The 21,525-nt window shown below is 36.6% G+C and overlaps 1 protein-coding gene across 2 annotated transcripts; it reads right to left on the bottom strand.

Annotated features, from left to right (window-relative positions):
- Positions 1 to 1,704: 1,704 nt before the first annotated feature.
- Positions 1,705 to 19,619, bottom strand: vil1 (villin 1). Of its 2 annotated transcripts, none has more exons than XM_056236896.1 (20): positions 19,495 to 19,619; positions 13,725 to 13,834; positions 13,537 to 13,611; positions 13,232 to 13,428; positions 11,921 to 12,029; positions 9,680 to 9,790; positions 9,351 to 9,553; positions 9,178 to 9,256; positions 8,451 to 8,549; positions 7,312 to 7,465; positions 6,555 to 6,655; positions 6,339 to 6,476; positions 5,989 to 6,147; positions 5,170 to 5,349; positions 4,898 to 5,043; positions 4,245 to 4,389; positions 3,969 to 4,157; positions 3,806 to 3,874; positions 3,109 to 3,264; positions 1,705 to 2,434 (listed from the first exon to the last, which is right to left on the bottom strand). In XM_056236896.1, the coding sequence occupies exons 2-20, from the start codon at positions 13,803 to 13,805 to the stop codon at positions 2,321 to 2,323; spliced, it is 2,505 nt and encodes an 834-aa protein (XP_056092871.1). In that variant the 5' UTR covers positions 13,806 to 13,834; positions 19,495 to 19,619; the 3' UTR covers positions 1,705 to 2,320. The 2 variants fall into 2 exon arrangements, with proteins under 2 accessions (XP_056092871.1, XP_056092869.1); XM_056236894.1 differs by lacking the exon at positions 19,495 to 19,619 and adding an exon at positions 17,330 to 17,437.
- Between the last annotated feature and the right edge of the window lie 1,906 nt (positions 19,620 to 21,525).

Here is a 21,525-nt window from a genome sequence, read left to right as displayed (position 1 = left end):
TGGTTTTTTAAAGAAACTATTGAGGTGATTGGGCCAGGCATTTTGCAGATCATAAATAAAAGTTTAGATACTATTTCCAAACATGTTGAAACAGGCATTTGTGCAGCCTTTATTAAAGAAACCAAATTTGGACCCGACTGTCCTGGATAACTTCTCATCTTTCATTTTTATCTGAAATGTTTATCAATTTTAGTGCAGTAACTTTTTTTATCAATTAAATTAAACTTAAATAAAACTTAAATTAAAATTAAACTTTCTAGAAGAGCACAATATTGGTGAAGTATACCAGTCTGGTTTCAAGAAACACCTCTCAACTGAGACAGCCCTTGTAAATGTTTTTAATGATTTGTTGATGACTGTTGATGCTGGAAACTCTGCTCTGTTAGTTTTATTAGATATAACCGCTGCTTTTGACACAATTGATCACTTAGTGATGCTCTCACGGTTGAAGTATGTGGGGGTTCAGGGAAAGGTCCTGGAGTGATTTAAATCCTATCAGACTGGTAGAAGCATGATAGTGAATATTGGGACATGTTCCTCTAGATCAGCACCGATCATGTGTGGTGTGCTGCAAGACTCCAATCTTGCTCCTATTTTATTTTCTCTCTATATGATTCCTTTGGGAAATATTTTCAGGAAATATAATATTACTTTTCACTGCTAAGCTGATGATGTACAAGTGTATCTGCCACTGTCACATGAAAATGGTTTAGAACCTCTTATGGTCTGTCTTTTAGATCTTAAAACATGGTTGACTTCTAATTTGTTTACATCTAAATGAAAACAAGACTGAGATTATAGTTCTAGTGGAGCCAGGGGTACAACACAGTTGCAATAAACTCTGTTGTAAAGTCAAGTTTCTTTAACTTACGCAATCTGGCAAAGATGAAATCATGCTTGACGTTTAAAGGCCTTGAAACTGCAATCCACGTTTTGATAACATCCAGACTTGACTATTGTAATGCGTTATACGGGAATTAGTCAGTCATCTATTTCTCGTTTACAAAAAGTTCACAATTCTGCTGCTAGACTTTTAATGGGGATAAAAAAACGTGAACACATTACTCCTACCCTGGGGTGCGTTTCCAGAAAGCGATTTTTCACTGCACGAAGAAATGGATGTGTGGCGTGAGAACAGTGTCAATGGCGTGAGAGTTGGCAGGCCTGATATAGCCTACTTATTTATGAATCATTAGTTTATGTTAGAATGTTTATTTCTATATTTAATCATTGTTCTGCTGTATACGAGGTGTCTGAGGTAATTCTATCATTGACTGCCTATGTTTTGACTGCCTATGTCTAAGGCTTTTCAAGTTACGTCCCTGATTAAACTCTTTGCGTTAACTACAATCCCATAACAACTTAAACCAGCCTAAGATCGTTTGCCGGTTTTAGAGAGGTTTTCAAGAACCAGCAATCGAGCCTGAGCTTTTTCTCCTACCAGCTAGGATGACTTAAACATCGGATAGCTTTCCTGAGTAACTAGTTGGCGGTCATAATTTGACTTCCATTCTCAAGCTTTGATCTCTATACTATTTAAATAAGAACTGTACTTGTTACAAGTTTACTGTTTTGTTAGATTAAGATGCAAATGCTTTGCTCAGGGCCACAAAAAGGGTTTTGTAGTGCCTTATTGATATTGTGCAAGGGGTAATGTATAATATTTGCATTAGCAAAGAGGTAACAAAAGATTTTCCGTTTCAATGAGGTCTTTTTTCTGTTTATTGACTTTTCCATTAGACAGGTGGCGTGCCTCTTGTATACAGTAAATGATTAATACCAATGAAAATTACACATTAGACAGTATACAGTCTCCTCCAATAATTAACACTATACATGATTAACCTCAAATAAAAACCTTTATCTTGGCTCAAATATATTACATTTTATTGTAGTGCTTAAGCCACTTGTGTAAAAAGCAGCTTTTAGTCAGTGCTTGAAGGTATCCCATTGAGATGCATTAACGAAAGATTAAAATCAAAGTTCACAAAGCAGGTTCAATAATCGCTGTAAAAAAGACCTACAAGTTTCATTTTCCCAAATCTCCTTTTCTGTTGTAAAATTATAGGTACTAATTAATTCTGCTTTATAACATTAACGTCAAATACAGCAATTTCAAATAAATCAATTTGCATGTGCAAAAATATATTTAAATAAAGTAATTATATGTAAACATATAAATCTAAAAACTCTAAAAAGAAATGATCCTGACTGTAGTGTTTTTGCATGGCACCACTACTATTCATACAGTCTAGCGAGAGGAAGTCTGTTTTGTAGAACAGGATTGTATTTGTGTACAATCTGTACCATGTTTTCCATCCTAAAACAGGCCCTTTTGTTTCTTCACATTCAGTTGCTTCCAGGACGGCATAGCATAGAAATCCATCCGAGAAAACCCCATGATCAGGGCGAAGTCTTCGTTTGAGAGATAGTCCTGCATAGATGATAGAGGTGTGTGTTAGTTTTATCAATAGATCATTCTTACCAAAACATGTTCAGGTCACATTTCACCACCCCCCTTAAAAAGGACAATAAAGATTTTTTTTTTATTGTAATATTATTATAATATTCCGGTGAAATCACAAAACAAAATGAACGTGTCCCAGCTTGATATACAACCACTGATGAACATATTTGGTTTTGATGAGAAAAAAACAAACTATACTTTACAAGTAACACAGATTTAGACAGATTTGTGAACAATATTTGAGAGAAATAGACCTTTTGTGTACATAGAAAAAGTCTTAGATCTTTGTTCAGCTCATGAAAAATGGGGGCAAAAACAAAAGTGTTGTGTTTATAATTTTGTTTAGTATATTAGATCTCATTAAACGACAAATTAAACCCAATGTATTTAAATTGATTGCTGGACATTGTAATGTTATTGTACACATAATTGTACATATATCTGATTTAGCATAGTATTAGCAAGCCCCCTAAACACACACACTCACTTTTTAAAACAAAGTTACGCCACTTTCTTATACCCTCATATACTTGTTAACCGTAACAGTTTATTGTTTTGGGGACAATTTATTGCGATCTGGCAGTGTTTATTTTACATTTGCTATGGTGTATGAAAAGGACATCTGTAGATCACGAGTTTACCTCTTTTCTTGTGGGGTCGACTCCTTCAGGCAGGTCTTCTGTCTGAGTGTTCACCAGCTTCTCTGGAGGGAAGGTTTGCGTGACAGGACGGGGTATCATAACCCCTTGAGTTGAGTTACTTGAGTTGGTTTGATTTGAGGTTGGTTGGGTCAGATCCTGTGCACAAGATTTCAAAACATCTTCACATGTCACATTACAGCCCGTTCTCATCCTTTGGCGTCATACATGTGACGCTTTGTACATTTCATCGAAATCTTACGCACATGGCATCCTTTAGCATCAATATGAGACGCAGAACCAAAGGCGTCATACAGGTGACACTCGTCTAAATCCGATGCACATGGCATCGTTTAGCGTCAATATGACACACACATCCCAAGGCGTCATAACCGTAACCCTACCCCAGACCTAAACCTACCCTTAACAGTGCGTGTTATATTGACGCTAAAGGATGCCATGTGCGTAAGATTTCGACGAAATGTCATATGGCATCACCTATATGACGCCAAAGGATGAGAATGCGTTGCACATTATGCATTTTGCAGGCACTTTTTTCCCTAAGCAATTTAAAGAGCATTCAAGTTATACTGTACATTTTTATCAGTTCCTGCATTCCCTAGGTAATTCAACCTAGGACATTGACGTTGCTAGCATCACGCTTTACCATTTAAGCCCGTAAAAACAATTAAGAACTTACCACAGTAATTTTGATAAGATCAGTTGCATCTCCAAGCTCTGATTTAAGCTGGTCGTAGGATTTCCCACCCTAAAAGACAGTAAAAAACATTCATCACCTGCACCATACACTTGTGAAATAAGTTGTCATGCCGAAAGAAAGTAAACTCATGTCAGGTACTTACACTCCACTTTTGTGGGTCCCAGGCATAGAACCAGCCTGTAAAGGTGGGCGGCTCAAACCCTTGCTTGACCACTAGGATAGGTGTCTCCAGGTCACGCCCTGCAGGATGGGACTTCAGATATTCCTGTGCTGTAACCACTGCTTCCTGCTTCTCCTTGTCATTGGCACCTTTGCCGATCCACAGGTACACCTAACAGAACATAATTGTGCTGTGATTTCTAGTGGTATGAAAAAGATATGAACATTTGCACAGAGAGACAACCACCCTGACATTCACCTGATCCCAGATGTCCAGCAACATCACATCATCCTCATCCAGGTCATCTTGGTTGAAGTTCGTAATCTCTGTCGCTATAAAGCGACCCGTCTGGTTGGAGCACTCAAACAACCGGGGTGTAACACTACTTGTCTCATCCTGAAGTCTGAGAATGGGAGAAACTTATTGGCTGTGTCCCAAAACTGTTTACGTGAAATCACATATCCTTTCCTTTGCAATGAAAGCAATGGCGAAATGCATGCCATAATGCTAAACCCTATTGAAATCAATTGTCCAGTTTCCTTTGTTCTTCACGTGAGGAGCGCTATAGAGTGCAACAGTGCCCGCCAACTTTTTCTGTGGATTGGTTCCGGAAGTATTTTTTTCCATTTCACGTTTCATTTTTTAAAAGTCTTTGTTAAAGCATTTTAAGCCATGAACCAAGCCAAACATTACACAAATTTACAAACTTGTTTTTTATTCGAAGCAAAAAAGACAAAGACAGAGTACTTAACTGATTTAATAAGGAAAAAATAAGTACAATCCCATGAAGCATTGCGAATAATATAACGATGGAGAAATATATATTTTTTCAATTAACAGCTCAACAGATTTTGGAACTGAGCCATAATAATTTGTGCATTAACGTGTGCAGTGTGCAATTGTTTCTGTACCTTTTGCTGCTGGCATACTGGGACTTTCCACCAAGGTTTACCCAGAAGTCAGCTGGTTCCTGACCCTCTGCAATAACATTTTTCTCCCTTTTGGAGATGATGTCAGCCAGTGATTTGGCCATCTCTCTCTCATCTCCACTGCAGCCCTGCATGGTAATATTAAAGTCAAGTATTTGGGACAGACAGGTAAGACATTTCTGGTGCTCCTCTATACTTTTTCAGAAATATCTTTTGAAATATGTCAGATGTTTTTAGAATTAAACTCTACCGACCTTGCCATACCACAGGTAGCAGCACTTATCTGTGCTGAGCACAAAGACATCATTGGAGTTCAGAGAAGATGAACGTGGAGGCACCTCAGTGGCACGTGTGTTGAACTCATTCGTTCCATGGACGTGAAACAATCTTACTGGCGGCTGAGAATGGGAGGAGCCTTCTCTGGAACTTCCTTCCTGGTATTCAATCACAACAACAAATGAGTTAGCATGTACTGTGAGAAATATATGATAAGTGGGTCATTTCTGCACCTCTAGCAGCAACAATTGTTTCCAAAACACTCCTAATTCCCCATATTGATCTTTGACAGTCTCACCTCAATTGTTTTGAAGGCACCACACATTTTACTCTTTTCAGGAAGTTAAGCTGTAATAAGTGCAATGTGCCAAAAAAAAAAAAGCTTGTCATTGAACCAATATCATCAGAAGTACACCTTTGCATCATATCCATATCTACCCTTAAAGTATCTTAAGGCAATAATATGACCCCCTTAAGTCCTAATATGCACCTTGATTTGATATGGGACAAAGTTGTATCTTTAAGGTACTGCCCCAGTGGCAAGCTGTTGCACTTCTTACGGTTTGCTATATACTGTGTGTGTGTGTGTGTGTGTGTGTGTGTGTGTGTGTGTATGTGTGTATATGCGTACCGTATATATATATTATTTATTATTTATTTATTTTCTGATAGTGTTTTTAAGAACAGAAACATAATCATTCCTAAAACAGGAAGTGTGTTTGGGTTTTGGTTTTCCATTGTTACAACAGATGACATGCCCAAGTGTTTCGTAGAGAGCAACAGTTTGACAGACCTACCTCATAAACAATCATTTTGCCCTTGAAAATGGCCATTAGGTGCATGGGCTCCTTTCCCATGGGAACGCGGACCTGCACCGGTTCTCCATTGTACTTCTGGTCCAGAATCACAGCCTGATATGCAGAGGCTGTCAGCTCTGCCGTGCTTGCATGGCGCCCCTAAACATTTTAAAATATTCAAATAGAAAATAGTTACTTTAAATTATTCTAATAATATTTCACAATATTACTGTTTTTTTTTTTTTTTGGTTAAATAAGTGTAGCCTTGGTTAACGTTAAAATTTTTTACTGACCCCAAACTTTTGAAAGGTAGTGTAGAGTGAGAAAATGAGGGAGGGAGATACACCTACTTGCCACATGTACAGAATGTAGTATATTTTTCTGCTGACTTCATATTTGTAGAGAATAAGGTAACAGTCCCCCCCGTAGAAGTGGCCGAGCCACTTCCTTTCCACAGGGACAAGCTCATTGTCCTCAAGCCTCCATACCTGAGGGATGAACACACTTATGTAATGAGTTCTGTTTACTAAGATGCATGAAAGGCAATGAAAGGTCATTTCACTGACCTCGGCTTCACCTGACCCATCGTCCACCATTTTCTGCTGTGCAGCCAAGTCAGGTCTTGCATGCATAGAGGTGGCGTCAAATTTGACTTGCTCAACCTTGGCTACAGAAAGCAATCATAAAATGAATAAAGTCAGAGTCATGTAGAATAAAATGGGTCTCTAAGGGGATGTTTATACAGGATGCATTCTTGTGTTTTGTCTGTGCTATTTTTTAATGATTGGCCTATGTACACAGGGTAGAGGAATGTTTTTTTAATCAGCGTCTCACCACAGCTGTTTTTTTTTTAACATGAGAGTACATCCTGTATGAACGCTGCCTTAATCTTAAATAGAAATTCTTCTGCATTTGTCATTTCAGCAGTGTTGAAAAGATGACAACTAAAAGTAGCGATGTAGTAGTGAACAATTTGAAGCCGTTTTCAAAACACTCATATATGGTTAGCTACTTTTTGTTTGCAAATTGTAGTATAGCTAACTACTATTTCAAAGGATGAGCTTGACTGTATTTAAACTTAAACTATAGCTGGACAAGCTATGAGCTTTAAAGAAACTTCCCAAACACTGCATTGCTGAACCGTTTTTTTTTTTTTTTTGTCATTTTTAACTATTACAAAGATGATACATTTATATTTCACTATTTTTACAAGCTCCTGAACCTGTCTTTTTTTAATCTCCTGGACATCTGTTTTTACCAGTGCTTCTGCTTCTTTAGTAGTGTTCTTTAGTGTCGGTTTTTACACTAGTACACCATGCTCACCTATTTTCCCTGGACTGTGTGTGCTTCCCATTCCAGCTGTCTGTCCCTTGTCTGTCCACTTCTGGAAGAGTTGCTTGAACACTGATGATTCTGCTCCTTCGCTCACAGTCTCTACATAGGTGGATGCAGCATATGCTTTTGCCTTTATGTAGGCCTAGAACAATAGAATATTAAGTTAGATGATGAAGTGTGTCTTTCACAATAATTTGCTATGTGATTACATTAATATTTGGTGCAATATACTATGCTAAGATTGGAAATATTGGGCATTATTCTCTAATAACTGTAGAATTGTTCTAATGTGCGCATAAATAGTTCCCTAGCAAAAATAAATAAAATTAAAGAGGTGATGAACTGAGAAATCAAATTTTCCTTGAGCTTTTGACATCTAAGAGGTCATCAAATTATAAGAATATCCTGTAAGTTTCAGAACTGAAAACGTCCTTGTTAGTCCAATAAAAGCTTTTATTGACACCAGGCTCAGCAAACGACTCGTTTTTCAAAGTGGGGAACTATGACGACAAAGAGGATAAAACACCACCCCCGCAGAAGAAGATCAACGCCTACTTCAACACGGCCGGTTTAGCCCCGCCCACCGATTCGCGCATTACACGAAACTCATTATAATATGCAAAACTGTTATCCACTCAAAGCAGTGGGCGTTTACTTCCAAGTCTTCAATGCGAGACGCCCATAAAAACCAAGTGTTTGTGAGCTAGGCTCAAAACTAGGGTAGAAATTAGCCTCTTACTTATTCATTTTGATGTTTTTGAATGTAAAAACCAAGCGAACGTCATAAGTTGACCTCAGAGAACAATATAAAACAATTTAAAAAGCCAGTTAAAAAAGCCAGCAATTTAAAAAGCCAGTCTTTAAGTTATCCTATTTTGAGATGATAAATGAACTGACATGACCCCTTTAAATCCAGAACCAATGTCAGTTCATTTATCATCTCAAAATAGGATAACTTAAAGACTTGGCTTTTAAGGACTCGTACGATAAATTAGTTGACGATAAATCATAATTTCAGCTTGACGTTATTCACACATAAGTTTTTACGCACAAATACATGTATACACAGTTGGTGAAAAATGATTTGATTAGTGCTTCATTGGTGTATTTGAATGGTCTGGACTCACCTCTGCTTTCTTCAGAGACTCTGCCCTTTCAGTTTTTGATGCCTTTTTGCCCTTCCAGACAAAGATCTTTATTCCACCTTGATCCAGCAGAAAGCAGTCCTGCCACAGGAATCAGATTTCACTTGGCATACATTTATACTGCGTGCTAAGTGTCTTTATGCGGTGTAACAACAGCCATGCCTCTTGTGTACCAAAACAACAATTATACACTCAATTTGCATTTGGATAGCTTCTTGCATACAGTACAACTTGCTTGTTTCTTTTTAGTTTTTCCATTTCAAGTCATGAAATCAGATTCTATTTACTTTTTGAAGTCATGTTCTTGGTCTTATTGTGCACAATTCATTGGTGCATGCTATTTAAAAAATATCAAAATACAAGTTTGTCTTCATAATCTTGTATCAAAATACAATAATGTAATAACTTGCTATGCATCTGAAACAAACCAAAAAAATGCATTTGACGTCATAAATTCCTCTTTCTGTTCAGCCCATTTCCTCTAACTACTCCATCCTTGGCTCACTATTTTATGACCCTAACTATTTCATCACATGTGTCCCTCCCAGCTGTGATCAATGAAATGCAACTATACACTTTGACATAGGTGTAAGTGTGACATTTGACTATAATATGCATCACTGGATCCTCTGCTATCAACTTGACCTTTGTACAGAATTGTTTTATGCTGTGGTGTGTAGGTTGGTTAAGAGGTCAGGGTTAGTCATACCTCAGTTTTTAGTAGGTCTTGTGTGAGAGGTTTCACCGCCACCTCTTGCACTACAAGGTTCCCCTCAGCATCTGAAATACTTTTCACACAAGATTATTTTAGTTGCAGCGCATATTTTTCAACAAAAATAATGCAGCAAGAGTATACTTAAAACAGGTTCAAATTGAACTCACTGAAAGAGTTTAATGGCAGTTTTCAGTTTCTCATCAACGATCTGATCTGGGATGGCATCTTTGATCTCCTTTCTCTCCCCCAATGCCTGCTTCATCATTTTCATGGCTTCCTCAGAAGATTTCTCATCATCTCCTTCCACTACAGTCACTTGTGCTCGTCCACCTCTCTCTCGATCACGGATGTCCTTCGCTAGGTTCATTCCCTATAAAAAGCCTTCAGTTTGATTACTGTGCATATGTGGTAATGTAAACCTTCAGCATCAAGAATGTGATTCTTTACATTGCTAAATTGAGCTTTTTTGCATAGCAAATCAGTTCTAATGGTTTACCCTTAACCTCTCCATTCGGTTACTCTTGGGCCCATTCCACTGGATGATCAGGCTCCCCAGGTCCAGCAGGAACACATCACCTTTATTAAAACTGTTCCAGTTCATTTCCACCTGAACACAGAGGGATTGAGCCTCATTATTTACACTTATTGGGGGATTTCAAGTAACGCAAGTTATGTAATCAGATTACTTTTATCAAGTAAAGAAATAAAGCAACACATTACTTTTAAATTTACAAAAAAAAAATCTTCCTTTTTCAAATAAGTATTGCAAGTTACTTTGTTTTCCTATTTATTGACTGACACCTCTCCTGTCCGTATGTTGAGAGACATCAAGAGTAAGGTGAAGATGCATTGCGTGCGCTGTGTAAACATGATGCTTTATTGTAGTTCTAGACTAAATGTGAGCATGCATTTACTCAACTCACTTGCTCAAAAACAGATTCAGTATTCCATTAAAAATTAAAATAAACAATACAATGCAAACATGGATAATTAAGTATATTATAATACAAATATACTTTCTGTATTTAATCTCACTTTATTAATCAATGTATTTGCTGCTTACCTTCACTGATCCAGTGTAACCATACTAATAAGCTATATAATTTATAATTTAAAGCTATAATTTAGTTAAACATCACATTTGTTTAATTTTTCTGTTTTTATGGCTGAAATAAGAGTTCTGAACTTTCTTCTCCTACGTCTTATTCTTCTGCAATCCAGAAGTAGTATAAAAACAAACAAGCAAGCCCAGCCCAGGAGAAAATGTAATGTAAAAGTAACGTAACACATTTCTTACCAGTAACTAAGGCAATTAGTTACTTTTTTTAGGGAGTAACACATTACTTTTAAAAGTAACTTTCCCCAACACTGCTTATAACTGCCTCTCAAGTTGGTACAGGAGACATAAATTTAATGTAATACTAATACATTTATATAATTAATTTAATAATTCATTGCGCATGCATATTATGTTAATATTTATACAGATCTTATTCCTGAAGTCATTTAAATATTATGTAAATTATAAGTTTGCCTATGTCATTCCGGTAACACTTTACTTGAAGGGGTGTGCATAAGACTGACATGACACCTCCATAATCATGACATGACACATGTCATAAATATGAAGGAGGTTTTATGCATGTTTATTAAAACTGTCATTAAGTGTCATTCGCTCAATTATGACATTTTTAATGCAAATATGACATTGTTTGAGATGTCCTTGTTATGACAACTGGACATAAACCAATACATCATAATCTGTTAGTGTCTTGGTAATGAAAATTTGGCATTACCAAGACAACATCAATTGTCATAAATATGTCATAAACATGTAATAGCAGATTAATTATCAAACTTAAGAAACCACTTAGCTTTATGGGTTAACATTACGTTAAACTGTCATGTGGTTAGTTTTGACATTGGCTGTCCTGAGGCCATTATGACGGTGTCATGAATATTTTTCTTGACCTCAACTACAGTGGTACAAATTGAATTTGTCATTAAAATGTTATAATGGCCTCATGACAGCCAATGTCAAAACCAACCACCTGACAGTTTAATGTAATGTTAACACATAAAGCTAAGTGGTCTCTTAAGTTTGATCATTTATCTGCTATGTCATGTTTATGACATATTTATGATGACAGGTTGTGTTGTCTTAGTAATGTCAAGTTGTCATGACAAAGACACTGACAGGTTATGATGCATTGGTTTATGTCAAGTTGTCATTACCAAGACACTGACAGATTATGATGTATTGGTTTATGTCAAGTTGTCATAACAAAGACAAGACACTGACAGATTATGATGTATTGGTTTATGTCAAGTTGTCATAACAAAGACATCTCAAACAATGTCATATTTGCATTAAAAATGTCATAATTGAGCGAATGACACTTAATGACAGTTGTCATAAACATGCATAAAACCTCCTTCATATAAATGACATGTGTCATGTCATGATTATGAAAGTGTCATGTCAGTCTTATGCACACCCCTTCAAGTAAAGTGTTACCAAAATGGACATGGACTGGATGATTTTAAACCTTTCTTAAGTGGGTGTTAATATTTTAGGCATGATGTTGGTGGTTGGTTTTTGTGTTGCTGACACATGGAAAAAAGAAGTAGTTAAAAGTCAGACAATCTAGATGGAGGCTTTTTACACCACTGTCAGCATGTATTGATGTAGTGGGTCTGAGTTCCTCTATTGTGATCTGACTGGGGCTATTCTTACCTCTCCCGCAACCACATGCTTATTTCCCTTCACATGCAGCAGTCTGCGAATGTTGTATGTGTTCGTCTCCACTTGTTTCATCCCAGATGCGACTCCACCTTTTTTGTATCTAGAATAATGAGATTAACAGTGTGATCAATTGTAACAAATTTTTACTCGCTCAAAGTTGATCACTTCTTGGAAACTGATTGGAAGAAGTCTATTTTTGTAATCTTCCCCATTTTTTTTTATTATTTGTGACTAAGAGAAGAGAAGCATTCTAAAGTCATTTGCTTATCACACAGCATCTTAAAATAAAGAGGCTCATTTGCGGAAATTACTATTGAAGGAAAATATATGCACTGTGTATGAAATCACATGATGAATTGGAACTCCCCTTGAAACTCCCCTGTCAAGAACATGTTAGGGTCAGATTTCACCACAAAAATAAGTATAAAATCAATTAGAAATTATAGTTTGCATAAATAAAATGAAGGGTATTTTTTTGGAAAGTTGAAGTTTTTTTTTTTGCATTTTTACACTATTTTGGGTTATTAAAGATGTGGCAAACAGGTTCTGGCAAACAAGAAATGTTCTTCTCTTAATTTATCAACTTTATTTATGGAAAAAATCATTAAAATAATTTACAATTTCATATTGTTTCAAAATAGTTCAAAATGAGTCACCTGTATCAATAAAAGAAGGAATTCGACTTGATTTCCTATCCATTATTTCATTGAGTGCACTCCACATTTTTTTACAATCAAATTTACATTCGCTTATTTTAATTTTATAAAACATTCTTTTCTTTTTCCTATTCCTTTTAGTTACTTGATTTCTTAATTTGCAATAGACGTCCCAATCCTCCTTGTTCCCAGTTCTGTTTGCTGTACCCTTTGCCACATCTCTCTCAAACATAATGTTTTTCAACTCATTAACAATCCATGGTGCCCTAACAATCTTCACTGTATATTTTTTCATAGGTGCATGTTTGTCCACCAAAGGGTAAAATACTCTTTCAAATGCTGATAATGCATCATCAGGATGAACTTCCTTAAACATCAATCCAACATACATTATTTACGTCTGTACAAAATGATTCTTGACTGAATCTCTTATATGATCTTTTCTAAATTACTTTTGGTTTCCTAAGTTTTCTAAGTGTTTACATGCTTTCTAAATAAAACTTAATTTCTTTTTACGCATGTGTGCTTAAAGGCCTTAAACGCTTGAACCCCGATAAATGCTGCTTGCAGCTTTAATTATTAGTATCCTGATTTTGGAGTGAAGTGTGATGTTATGTTTTGATTAGATTCATCCAAGATGGCTTACATGATGCCCTGTTTGAAGTATCCTTGGAAAGTGGCGCTTTCGTGGCCCTGGGCCTCACGATGCTGCACAGCGGCCCCCCCTAGGTGGTCATCCATCTGCGTGGTGTATATCGCTGCTGCTCCCTGCTCATCCTGGGAGGTGGACTTGCCCAGCCAATAATGAATGTCATAGGAGTAGTGGTTGCTGGTCTTGTGAGTCTGAAAATGAGATTGTTTTTTTAGTGCAACCATTCGTTCATTGACCTGTAAGGTTGTCAGCTCAAAAGCACTTGAGTTAATTATAGGGCACTTAGCACTGATACTTACGTAGAGTATTACATAGCTGTCTCCCTCAAAAAACTGTCCAAATGTTTTAGATGGACAGGGCACGAGCTCCATGTTCTGACCATTGATTAAACAGAAGACTGATTAGTGATTTGCTAAAGATGTCAGTATCTGAGATGTGAATGCACTGATTTGACAAAGTAGCTGTGCTGTCTATCATTCCTGCTTACCTCCACTCTCCATATCTGAAGTCCTGGTGTGGTTTTATTGAGGACTTTGGGAACATCGGTCTTGACTTGGTCCTGTGGCATGGTGCCAGCTTAAAGTCTCAGCGAAATACCTGGAAGAGAGAAAAAGGGAGGGTTGGATAGGAATTACTTGAATTCAGCGAGACAAAATGTTTCCTAGAATCACATACATATAAAGATTTCCTGATAAATGTGTTTGTGAATTTTACATTAAGTATATGCTCTAATGCAAAGCTACAAGCTGTTTACATACCCATTTTCCTGTATCTACCCCTTTTCCTTGATCTGACCTCACCATATAGCAAAGTATAGTAAAAGTTACAGTTCCCAATAAAAAGAAAATTATCATTATTTTTTTCAAAAACATGCTGTATTTGATATTACAGTACATAGACTTGCAAGGAAAGCAAAGATTTCCAATGAATGACCTTTTTAAACTAATAATGAAATATGTTAAGCCCACAAAGCTATATGGCTTTGTTTTTTATGGCCATGGTCTCTATAAATGCTTGCTTAATGATTTATTTTCTGTTAGGCTTAAAGGCATAGGGTGCGGCCTAAAGTTTCATACATTAGCTTGCTCTTCAGTTTATCATGCATTAGTAAACCCAGACCCTATTTGAAACCCTACTTGCGGAAGAAAGATAGTCAGCCGCCCCTGGGAAAGGAAATGAAAGCCTCATGTGTAGTAAAATACGCCCCACAGATAGAGCAGTTATCTTTAAGTGTGGCTGAGATGTCAGAGTGTGATCAAGACCTACAATACTTCACTTTATCTGCTGAAGTGAGCACATACTTCGAACCGTCTTGACTGCAAATATTTTTTTCTTAACCAGTATGTCTGTTTTGTTTTCCATATGAACATCCTTATAACAAGATACATTTACTTGAGAAGGACATTTTTATTTATAAAGTTTATTTTGAGGATACTCTTTAATCTCTTTTAGTCTTTTTAGTCCCCCCATTTTTCTTTCTTTTTATTTTTTTAAAGTATAAACCTCACTAAATATATTTAGATTTGTTTTGTGACATTTATGCATTAAGTGTGGTATAAAACACTTAATTCAAGATATATTCTTGGTGAATAAAAGGTGCTTAATTGTAATAAAAATAATGTCAAAATGCAAAATCTTCCTAAAATAGGCTTAAATATACATAGGCAAAATATGTATTTAATTTTAATTAAAATTCTGTCATTCGTACGAATTCATACGAATTGGGCAACTCGTAAAATATGTACGATTTAGCAAAGATCTTACTAATTCGTACGAGTGAGGTCGTACGAATTGTTACGAATTAGCCACCTCGTAAAATTCGTACGAACTGCCGTGAGATCGGGTTGGATTTTAATAATTTAACGATAAAGATTCTAATTTTTTTTGTGTGTGTTATGTAGTCCACTTTTATTATTTATTATATGAATATTTTTTACATTGTCCCAGGTAACACATGATTATAATGTTCTAAAGGAAGATGTACATGGTTTATGATAGTCAGGGGACTATAAAAATTGTATTATATTGTGTTTGCTTTGTCTTTGTTGTGTGCATACCCCTCTGTTTAAATATACTGCAAACTTTGTGGCTAGTGAGGGATAGTGTCTGTTTCAAAGCCATTGCTTTTCAACCAAATCCTCTCCATCCTATCCTCCCTTCCACTATCTCTGTCCTCATTTCCACATCCTGGTTCCGTAATGATATAAAAAATTAAATAAAAAACTTGCCAGTGCTTGATCGCTATCATCTATTTTTGGACAACTGCATTTCTGTGGTGTTGTGTTTAACAAATGAGGCAGGAAGCTCAGATAATGTGGGGTCATCGCACCTGATAACAGCTCTTACATGAAACGCTATTGTAATTTAATGATGTCTTTAAGACAATGTAATGTGTATTCATCAATCATACAGTATATAGTTCAGTCATCTGCAAGCAATCACATTATAACCACATGGGACAAGCTGATTGGCCTCTGCTTATCCAATAAGATTGCTTGCTCAACATTTAAATCTGGTTTAGTGTTTGCTGGCTAGTCCTCAGCACGCTACAGAGTCAGACTTAGGGTTGCTATCAGAAACCCTCCACCTCCCCCAGCTCCACCTGCCTAAATTTGCTACATGATTTATATATCTCTATTTATGCTGCGGCACATATTTAGCAGTATTCCATAATTGCTCTGCAGCAGCAACAATAGTCAACAGCAGCAGCTTAGCAGATCTAGTCCTCCAGGACCAAAGTGATGTAAAAAAGTCAGATCGTGTACAGCGAGCCGCTCATTATTGACAAATAATACATACATGCATACATACATACAGTATACACCCTTTATGTATCTACACACACACCCAAGAGAATCATTTTCTGTTTGCATATCCCAAATTTATGAGCTTTCTTATCTACATCTTTTTATGTTTCCCTGATACCTTGCAGATGTTGATATGGTGTGATAATACAGATGACTCAATCTCCCTTGTTTGATTGGATGGTTGGGTTTTATTAGGGATTGTATCGCTGTCTCTAGCGTAAGCAGATTGCACTGACCCTTAAGTCACTGATCACAAACCCTCTGCCCAGTGCAAAGGTTCATATTTCCTAACTAAATCTTAAAGTTATGCCGTTAGTCCAATAATGGCTCCTCTCTGCTGTTACCATTACAACAGCATATCATGAATTATCTGCCCTCCAGTATTAGATGCGGTGTGTCAGAACAAACAGGAAAGTGTGCAGAGTTTTAATGTAACCGCCCGGTGTTTGATCAGGCCTGACAGTGTGTACATGTCTCATCTCCACCTCCTTCCCTATAACCTTGATTAATATTCTTCCTGTAAACTGCCCACCATGGCCAATCCAACCTTCAGTCCAAAGCACATCAGATTATGCAACACAAACTTATAACGAACAATGTAACATAGGCAAAAATAGCATATTGGCAAGTTATTCAAGCATAAAGCCAGCATACACAATGGACGCTTTTGGTCACCAGATATTCATTGAGACATTGACTTAATTTGCTATGAACTTTTTGAGAATATTTTACATATAAATCTATATGTATGTGTTGTCCATGTCAAATGCTTCAAATGAATCTGTTAATTGATTCAATAGATGGTAGCACTTTATTTTACAGTCCTGTTCTGCATGTACATACTGTACCAAGTACTACTTATAGCAACTACAGTAACTGGGTTGGGTAACCCCTAAACCTAACCTTAACCCAAGTAGTTGCCGTATATTACCAGTACTTTCTTGGGTAAGTACACTGTAAGTACACATACTGTAAAACAAAGTGTAACCCAATAGATATTATGAAATGTAATGTTTAAAGACAGGAAGATATTTTGCAGCTAATATTAGAAGGGTAATTAAAACTAATGATTAATGATAAATATTAAGGCAAACAATCTCTGAATAAACTTCTATTTCAAATAAGAAGCACTGTTGTATTATTCACCGAACAACTGGTTTTCCTTTTTTCTTCTTTTGCAGGGTCAACTTTTACAGTCCGCTTGGCTAATGAATCACTTTAACGAGCATCGTCAAAGCTAAAGGTCTTCTCTGCAATGGAAAGAGTGAGAAAAAGAGGAACTCACCTGCCACCGGAGCAATCGAGAAGGACGCAGCCAAGTAAAGGTGCTGCTGGTTTACAGAAAGTGGTGGAGACTGCGCAACTCCCTCTCTCTCTACTTTACAACCCTTGCACTTTTATCTCTCTCTATGTTCATTCACTCAGGGCCATATATGGCAAGAGCAGGTGATATGCATACAGGTGTGTCATATCTGTAGTTACATGCATGATATGTTTATCTCACCCCCCTCCCCAGTAGATGTCTCTGAGCAATAAAGCGAAACAAATGTATTGTTTACCTCTCCACCCCCAGCCCATCTGCTGCTGCACATACTGTACTTGTCCTTTGCAGTTTACTTTGATGTGTTGACATGACTGTGGACTGTATACTGACCAATTCTTCCTTCTGACCAATGAGTTTCTTTTCCAGTCGTTTTTTTTCACTCTCAAAAAAAAACATTTTTATTTAATGAGCGTAACAAGAAAAGATTATAAGCACTGTATAATATTTTCCAGACATGATGGCTTTATTTATATATTAAAACTTTAAAATCAACTTTACAATTCTCTGATATTCCAAGGAGTTCCATATTCCTTTTTTTCCCTGCTAAGTTTACCAAGCGAAGTCTGTATTTCGTCGCTGGAGCTTTTATAAATTCATCAGTTACACATTCCCTTTAGTTGTGCATATTACATATCTAATCTGCTCAGAATATACAGCATTCATATATATTTAAAGAGAAGGAGAGGCTCCAAAGCCTGAGGTCATATCTACCTATGAGATATTGGCAATTAGTAAGATGAGTCAGCTTGTATGATTGTGAAATTCTAAAGGATATTTCACCTGTACCTGAAAACACTGTCATCATGTAATTTTGATGAAGATATTGATTATGTTTTTTGTCCAGGTTTGTAATATGAGGGTGAGTAAATGATGACAGGATTTTAATTTATGAGTGAAAAATAAACTAGAGAGCTGTCATTAAGTTTTTATGCAAATACTACAAGCCCTTTTCTAACAGGAATTCCAGACAACAACAAAAAAATCTCCAACCAAAATAACCCTGATTTGAAGCTTAAATTCAAAGAGCTACAGGCTCTAATCTGGACTGGAATGTATTACTGGTTAACTCTTTCGCCTTTGTGGTATTACATGCAACTAATAACCAGTCAAAGTCTGGAAACAATTGACAGAATATATATTTCTCAAGATGTTATAACCCCATTGACCAAGTAATGCTGAAATACTAATGCAAGTTGCCTACACATAATTGCTGTACAAAACTAATAGTTAATTTTTAAATGGATGTATTGGAGCAGAACGAAAAGCATGTCAACATTAATGTTTAAAAAGCATCCATGTTAAACATTTTTGGCATCATAATTCCATATTTACAGTTGTGTTTTTTTATAGGTTTGATATTTTTACTTTAATTATAAAATGTGGAAAAGGGTAATAATAAATAATGAGTAGGTGTGTCCAAACTTTTGACTGTTAGTTTATCTTACTACAATTCCAAAGTCCATGCATAATATACCGAATGAATCAAGTATGCCATGACAATTGCACAAAAGGTTTAAAAATAAATGTGCAGCAATTATGTTGAATGTTTCCTGTGCTATGATCTAGTTAAAGCCTCTTTGGTCATTGAACCTCCTTGGTGAATCTCAGCAAGTTCCTTCAGTGCATTGATGTTGTCTAAAGCATCAATACTGACCGTCTTTTCTGGATTTTTTTGGCAAATGAAGTATAGGTTACAAAATGCCCTGGCAGCAATGAGCTGGCTGGATCTTTCGAGAGTTAAATTGACCATCAAAAGTGTGTGTGGGGGTGATTATTACTGAGATGTACAGTGGCTCACTGTTAGTCTACTACATTCAGCACTGTTTGTTGTGCTCTGCTCGACCCAACAGTAGAGACTTTGTGAATGAAATAATGAAGGATGCATGGGAAACAGGGCAAATTGAGAATGAAATTGCTGGGGATTTACTCATTTGACTTCCCTTAACCCGAAATGCACATTCCACCATAAAATGGCACCACAAAAGGAGTTGCTCAAGCTCTTGCATAGATAAAGCATGACGTTTATACATTATAAATCATCTAAACTCCATCAAAAGTCTGTGAAATTAAAAGTTGTTCTGTTTTTATAGTTCAAAGTACTGTAATTGCCAGAGAATGTTGCCTACCTTCTTTAGGCAGTGTATTTCTGTCCTTGATAGCCAAGAGTTGGGCTTCGCTCCTATCTTTTCACCTCCAGATAGTCTCTAGGTGAACTTCAGCCTCCAGAATGCGGCCGCTCCCCTCTCCTTCCTCAAACTCATTAACAGAGAGAGCAGCCAGCCACCAGTGCTTCAGTTCGAACTCACCCCCTTCTCTTACATAATCCAGGACACACGTTAACATGGCGTTAGTTCAGCTCCATGAACCTGCTTTTGTGATTGTGCTGCAGAGTGTGTTAGGCCTCAGTGGAGGTTGGGCTTCAACCATGTGCTCTCATATCTAAAACAAATGCTGCCTTTACAGGTAAACGGAGGTAGGACGGCATCAAGGCAAGTCCAAATGTTTGCATAACAACATGTCTACATAAATGCCTTGATCTAGTTTGTTCTTAAGGGCAGCAGAGATGTACAGTATTACAGTTGGTACCCAACCTGAGCCCCACTGGACCCAGAACACTGTAGGGTTTCTGGTCGGGTTCAGTTAATTTTTTGGGGTCGGTAACATTTTTTTAAATAAGTATCTTATGCTCACAGAGGGTGCATTGTTATATTATATTTTTTATATTATATTTTAAGCTGACGTAGTTACACTGTACTTACTTAAATAAGTACTTTGTAATATTACATTAGGGTTTAGTTTAAGTTTAGTTAATTATGCATAAGTTACTGTTATGACTACGTGTAACTCCGTCATCTTAAAATAAAGTGTTACCAAAATAACTGTTTTCTATTTTAATATATTTCCTCATATAGTTGCCTATGTGTTTTTTCGGTTGCAAAGCTGAATTTTCAACTGTCATCATTACTTTTATTACAGTCTTCAGTGTCACATGATCCTTCAGAAATCATTCTTATATGCTGATTTGCTGCTCAAGAACCATTTGTTATTATTATCAATGAAAAGATTTATTTCAAGATTCTTTGATGAATAAAAAGTTCAAAAGAACAGCATTGTAATCAATGTTTTTTTCTGTCTTTACAAATTTTGCAACAATTCTGCATAGATGCTCACAACTGCCTATACAGTAATATCCCGCTATTCTGTGCAAGAAAGAATAGAAATGGCATCTGAGGGACTGTATGCACTTATAATGACTATGTACTGACTGCACTTGTGTCTACTAAGAATTAAGCATTGCAGTCATTAAATATTTAGTTGTTTGTGTCTAAAGCTTTCTTTATTTTTTTAGATCATGAAAGCCCTATCCAGTCTAAAGCCATAGGATGTAACTTTTAAAGAAAAACGCTGCCTGTTGACTGACTGGGAAGCAATGCCATTTCCTTTAGGTTTGGTCTGGACACAAGCATTTCTGAGTGTTGATTGTCAGTGCTTCTTAAATAGGCAAAGAAAAAACCAAGGGTTATTTGTCCCTTTGGATTGCGGATTAAACCCCACCTGGAAAATATAAAAGTTGATTTAAATGTACTGAGCCAGACACACTTTTGCAGTATCCCTCCCTGGAATTAAAAAAAACCCCAATCATAATCATAGATCTAAGAAGAGCAAATTTGAAAACACAACTTCCGAGTATCCGAGAAATATTTTCATCATACATCCCAATATATACAGAGATGAGTAATGCAGATTCCTCATTATATTTCATTTTAGAATCATTTTGGCATTGTAGCATATTAAAACTTCTCAGCAGCGAAATGTCCTATTAATGACAGACTCAAAATCCTGTCATCAGACTCTGGCATCTTCCAAAAATGAACACCCAGCATTTGTGAAAATTGTAAATATTTTGCGGTCCTTGGAGGCACAGAATTTTACAGTAATTTGTTGTTGGGTACCACTGCCAGGGCATTGTGGAAATCCAGGAAATGAACAAGCTGATGCTGTGGCTGAGGAAGCTTCATCTTCAGAGCTCAAAAAGTGCCCGATTCCACCCTCAGAGCTCAAACCTATATTATAAACATTTATATTCACAAGAAATGGCAAGCTGAATGGGATCAGTGTATAACAAACAAGCTTTACAAAATCAATCCTGTGGTTGG

The sequence above is a fragment of the Rhinichthys klamathensis genome, unplaced genomic scaffold, assembly GCF_029890125.1.
Source record: "Rhinichthys klamathensis goyatoka isolate OS25496 unplaced genomic scaffold, OSU_Roscu_1.1 h1tg000471l_1, whole genome shotgun sequence".
Classification (NCBI taxonomy): Eukaryota; Metazoa; Chordata; class Actinopteri; order Cypriniformes; family Leuciscidae; genus Rhinichthys; species Rhinichthys klamathensis.
Note: the sequence above shows the minus strand (reverse complement) of the source record. Positions and strands in the feature narration are given on the sequence as shown.

Excerpts from the sequence above, each read along its gene's own strand:
- vil1 (XM_056236896.1), bottom strand. The coding sequence starts at position 13,805 with ATGCCACAGGACCAAGTCAAGACCGATGTTCCCAAAGTCCTCAATAAA. Across the intron at positions 12,030-13,231 it reads TACTTCAAACAGGGCATCAT|ATACAAAAAAGGTGGAGTCG; the intron begins GTAAGCCATCTT and ends TCATTATTCTAG. Across the intron at positions 8,550-9,177 it reads AAGACCTACTAAAAACTGAG|GACTGCTTTCTGCTGGATCA; the intron begins GTATGACTAACC and ends TTCCTGTGGCAG.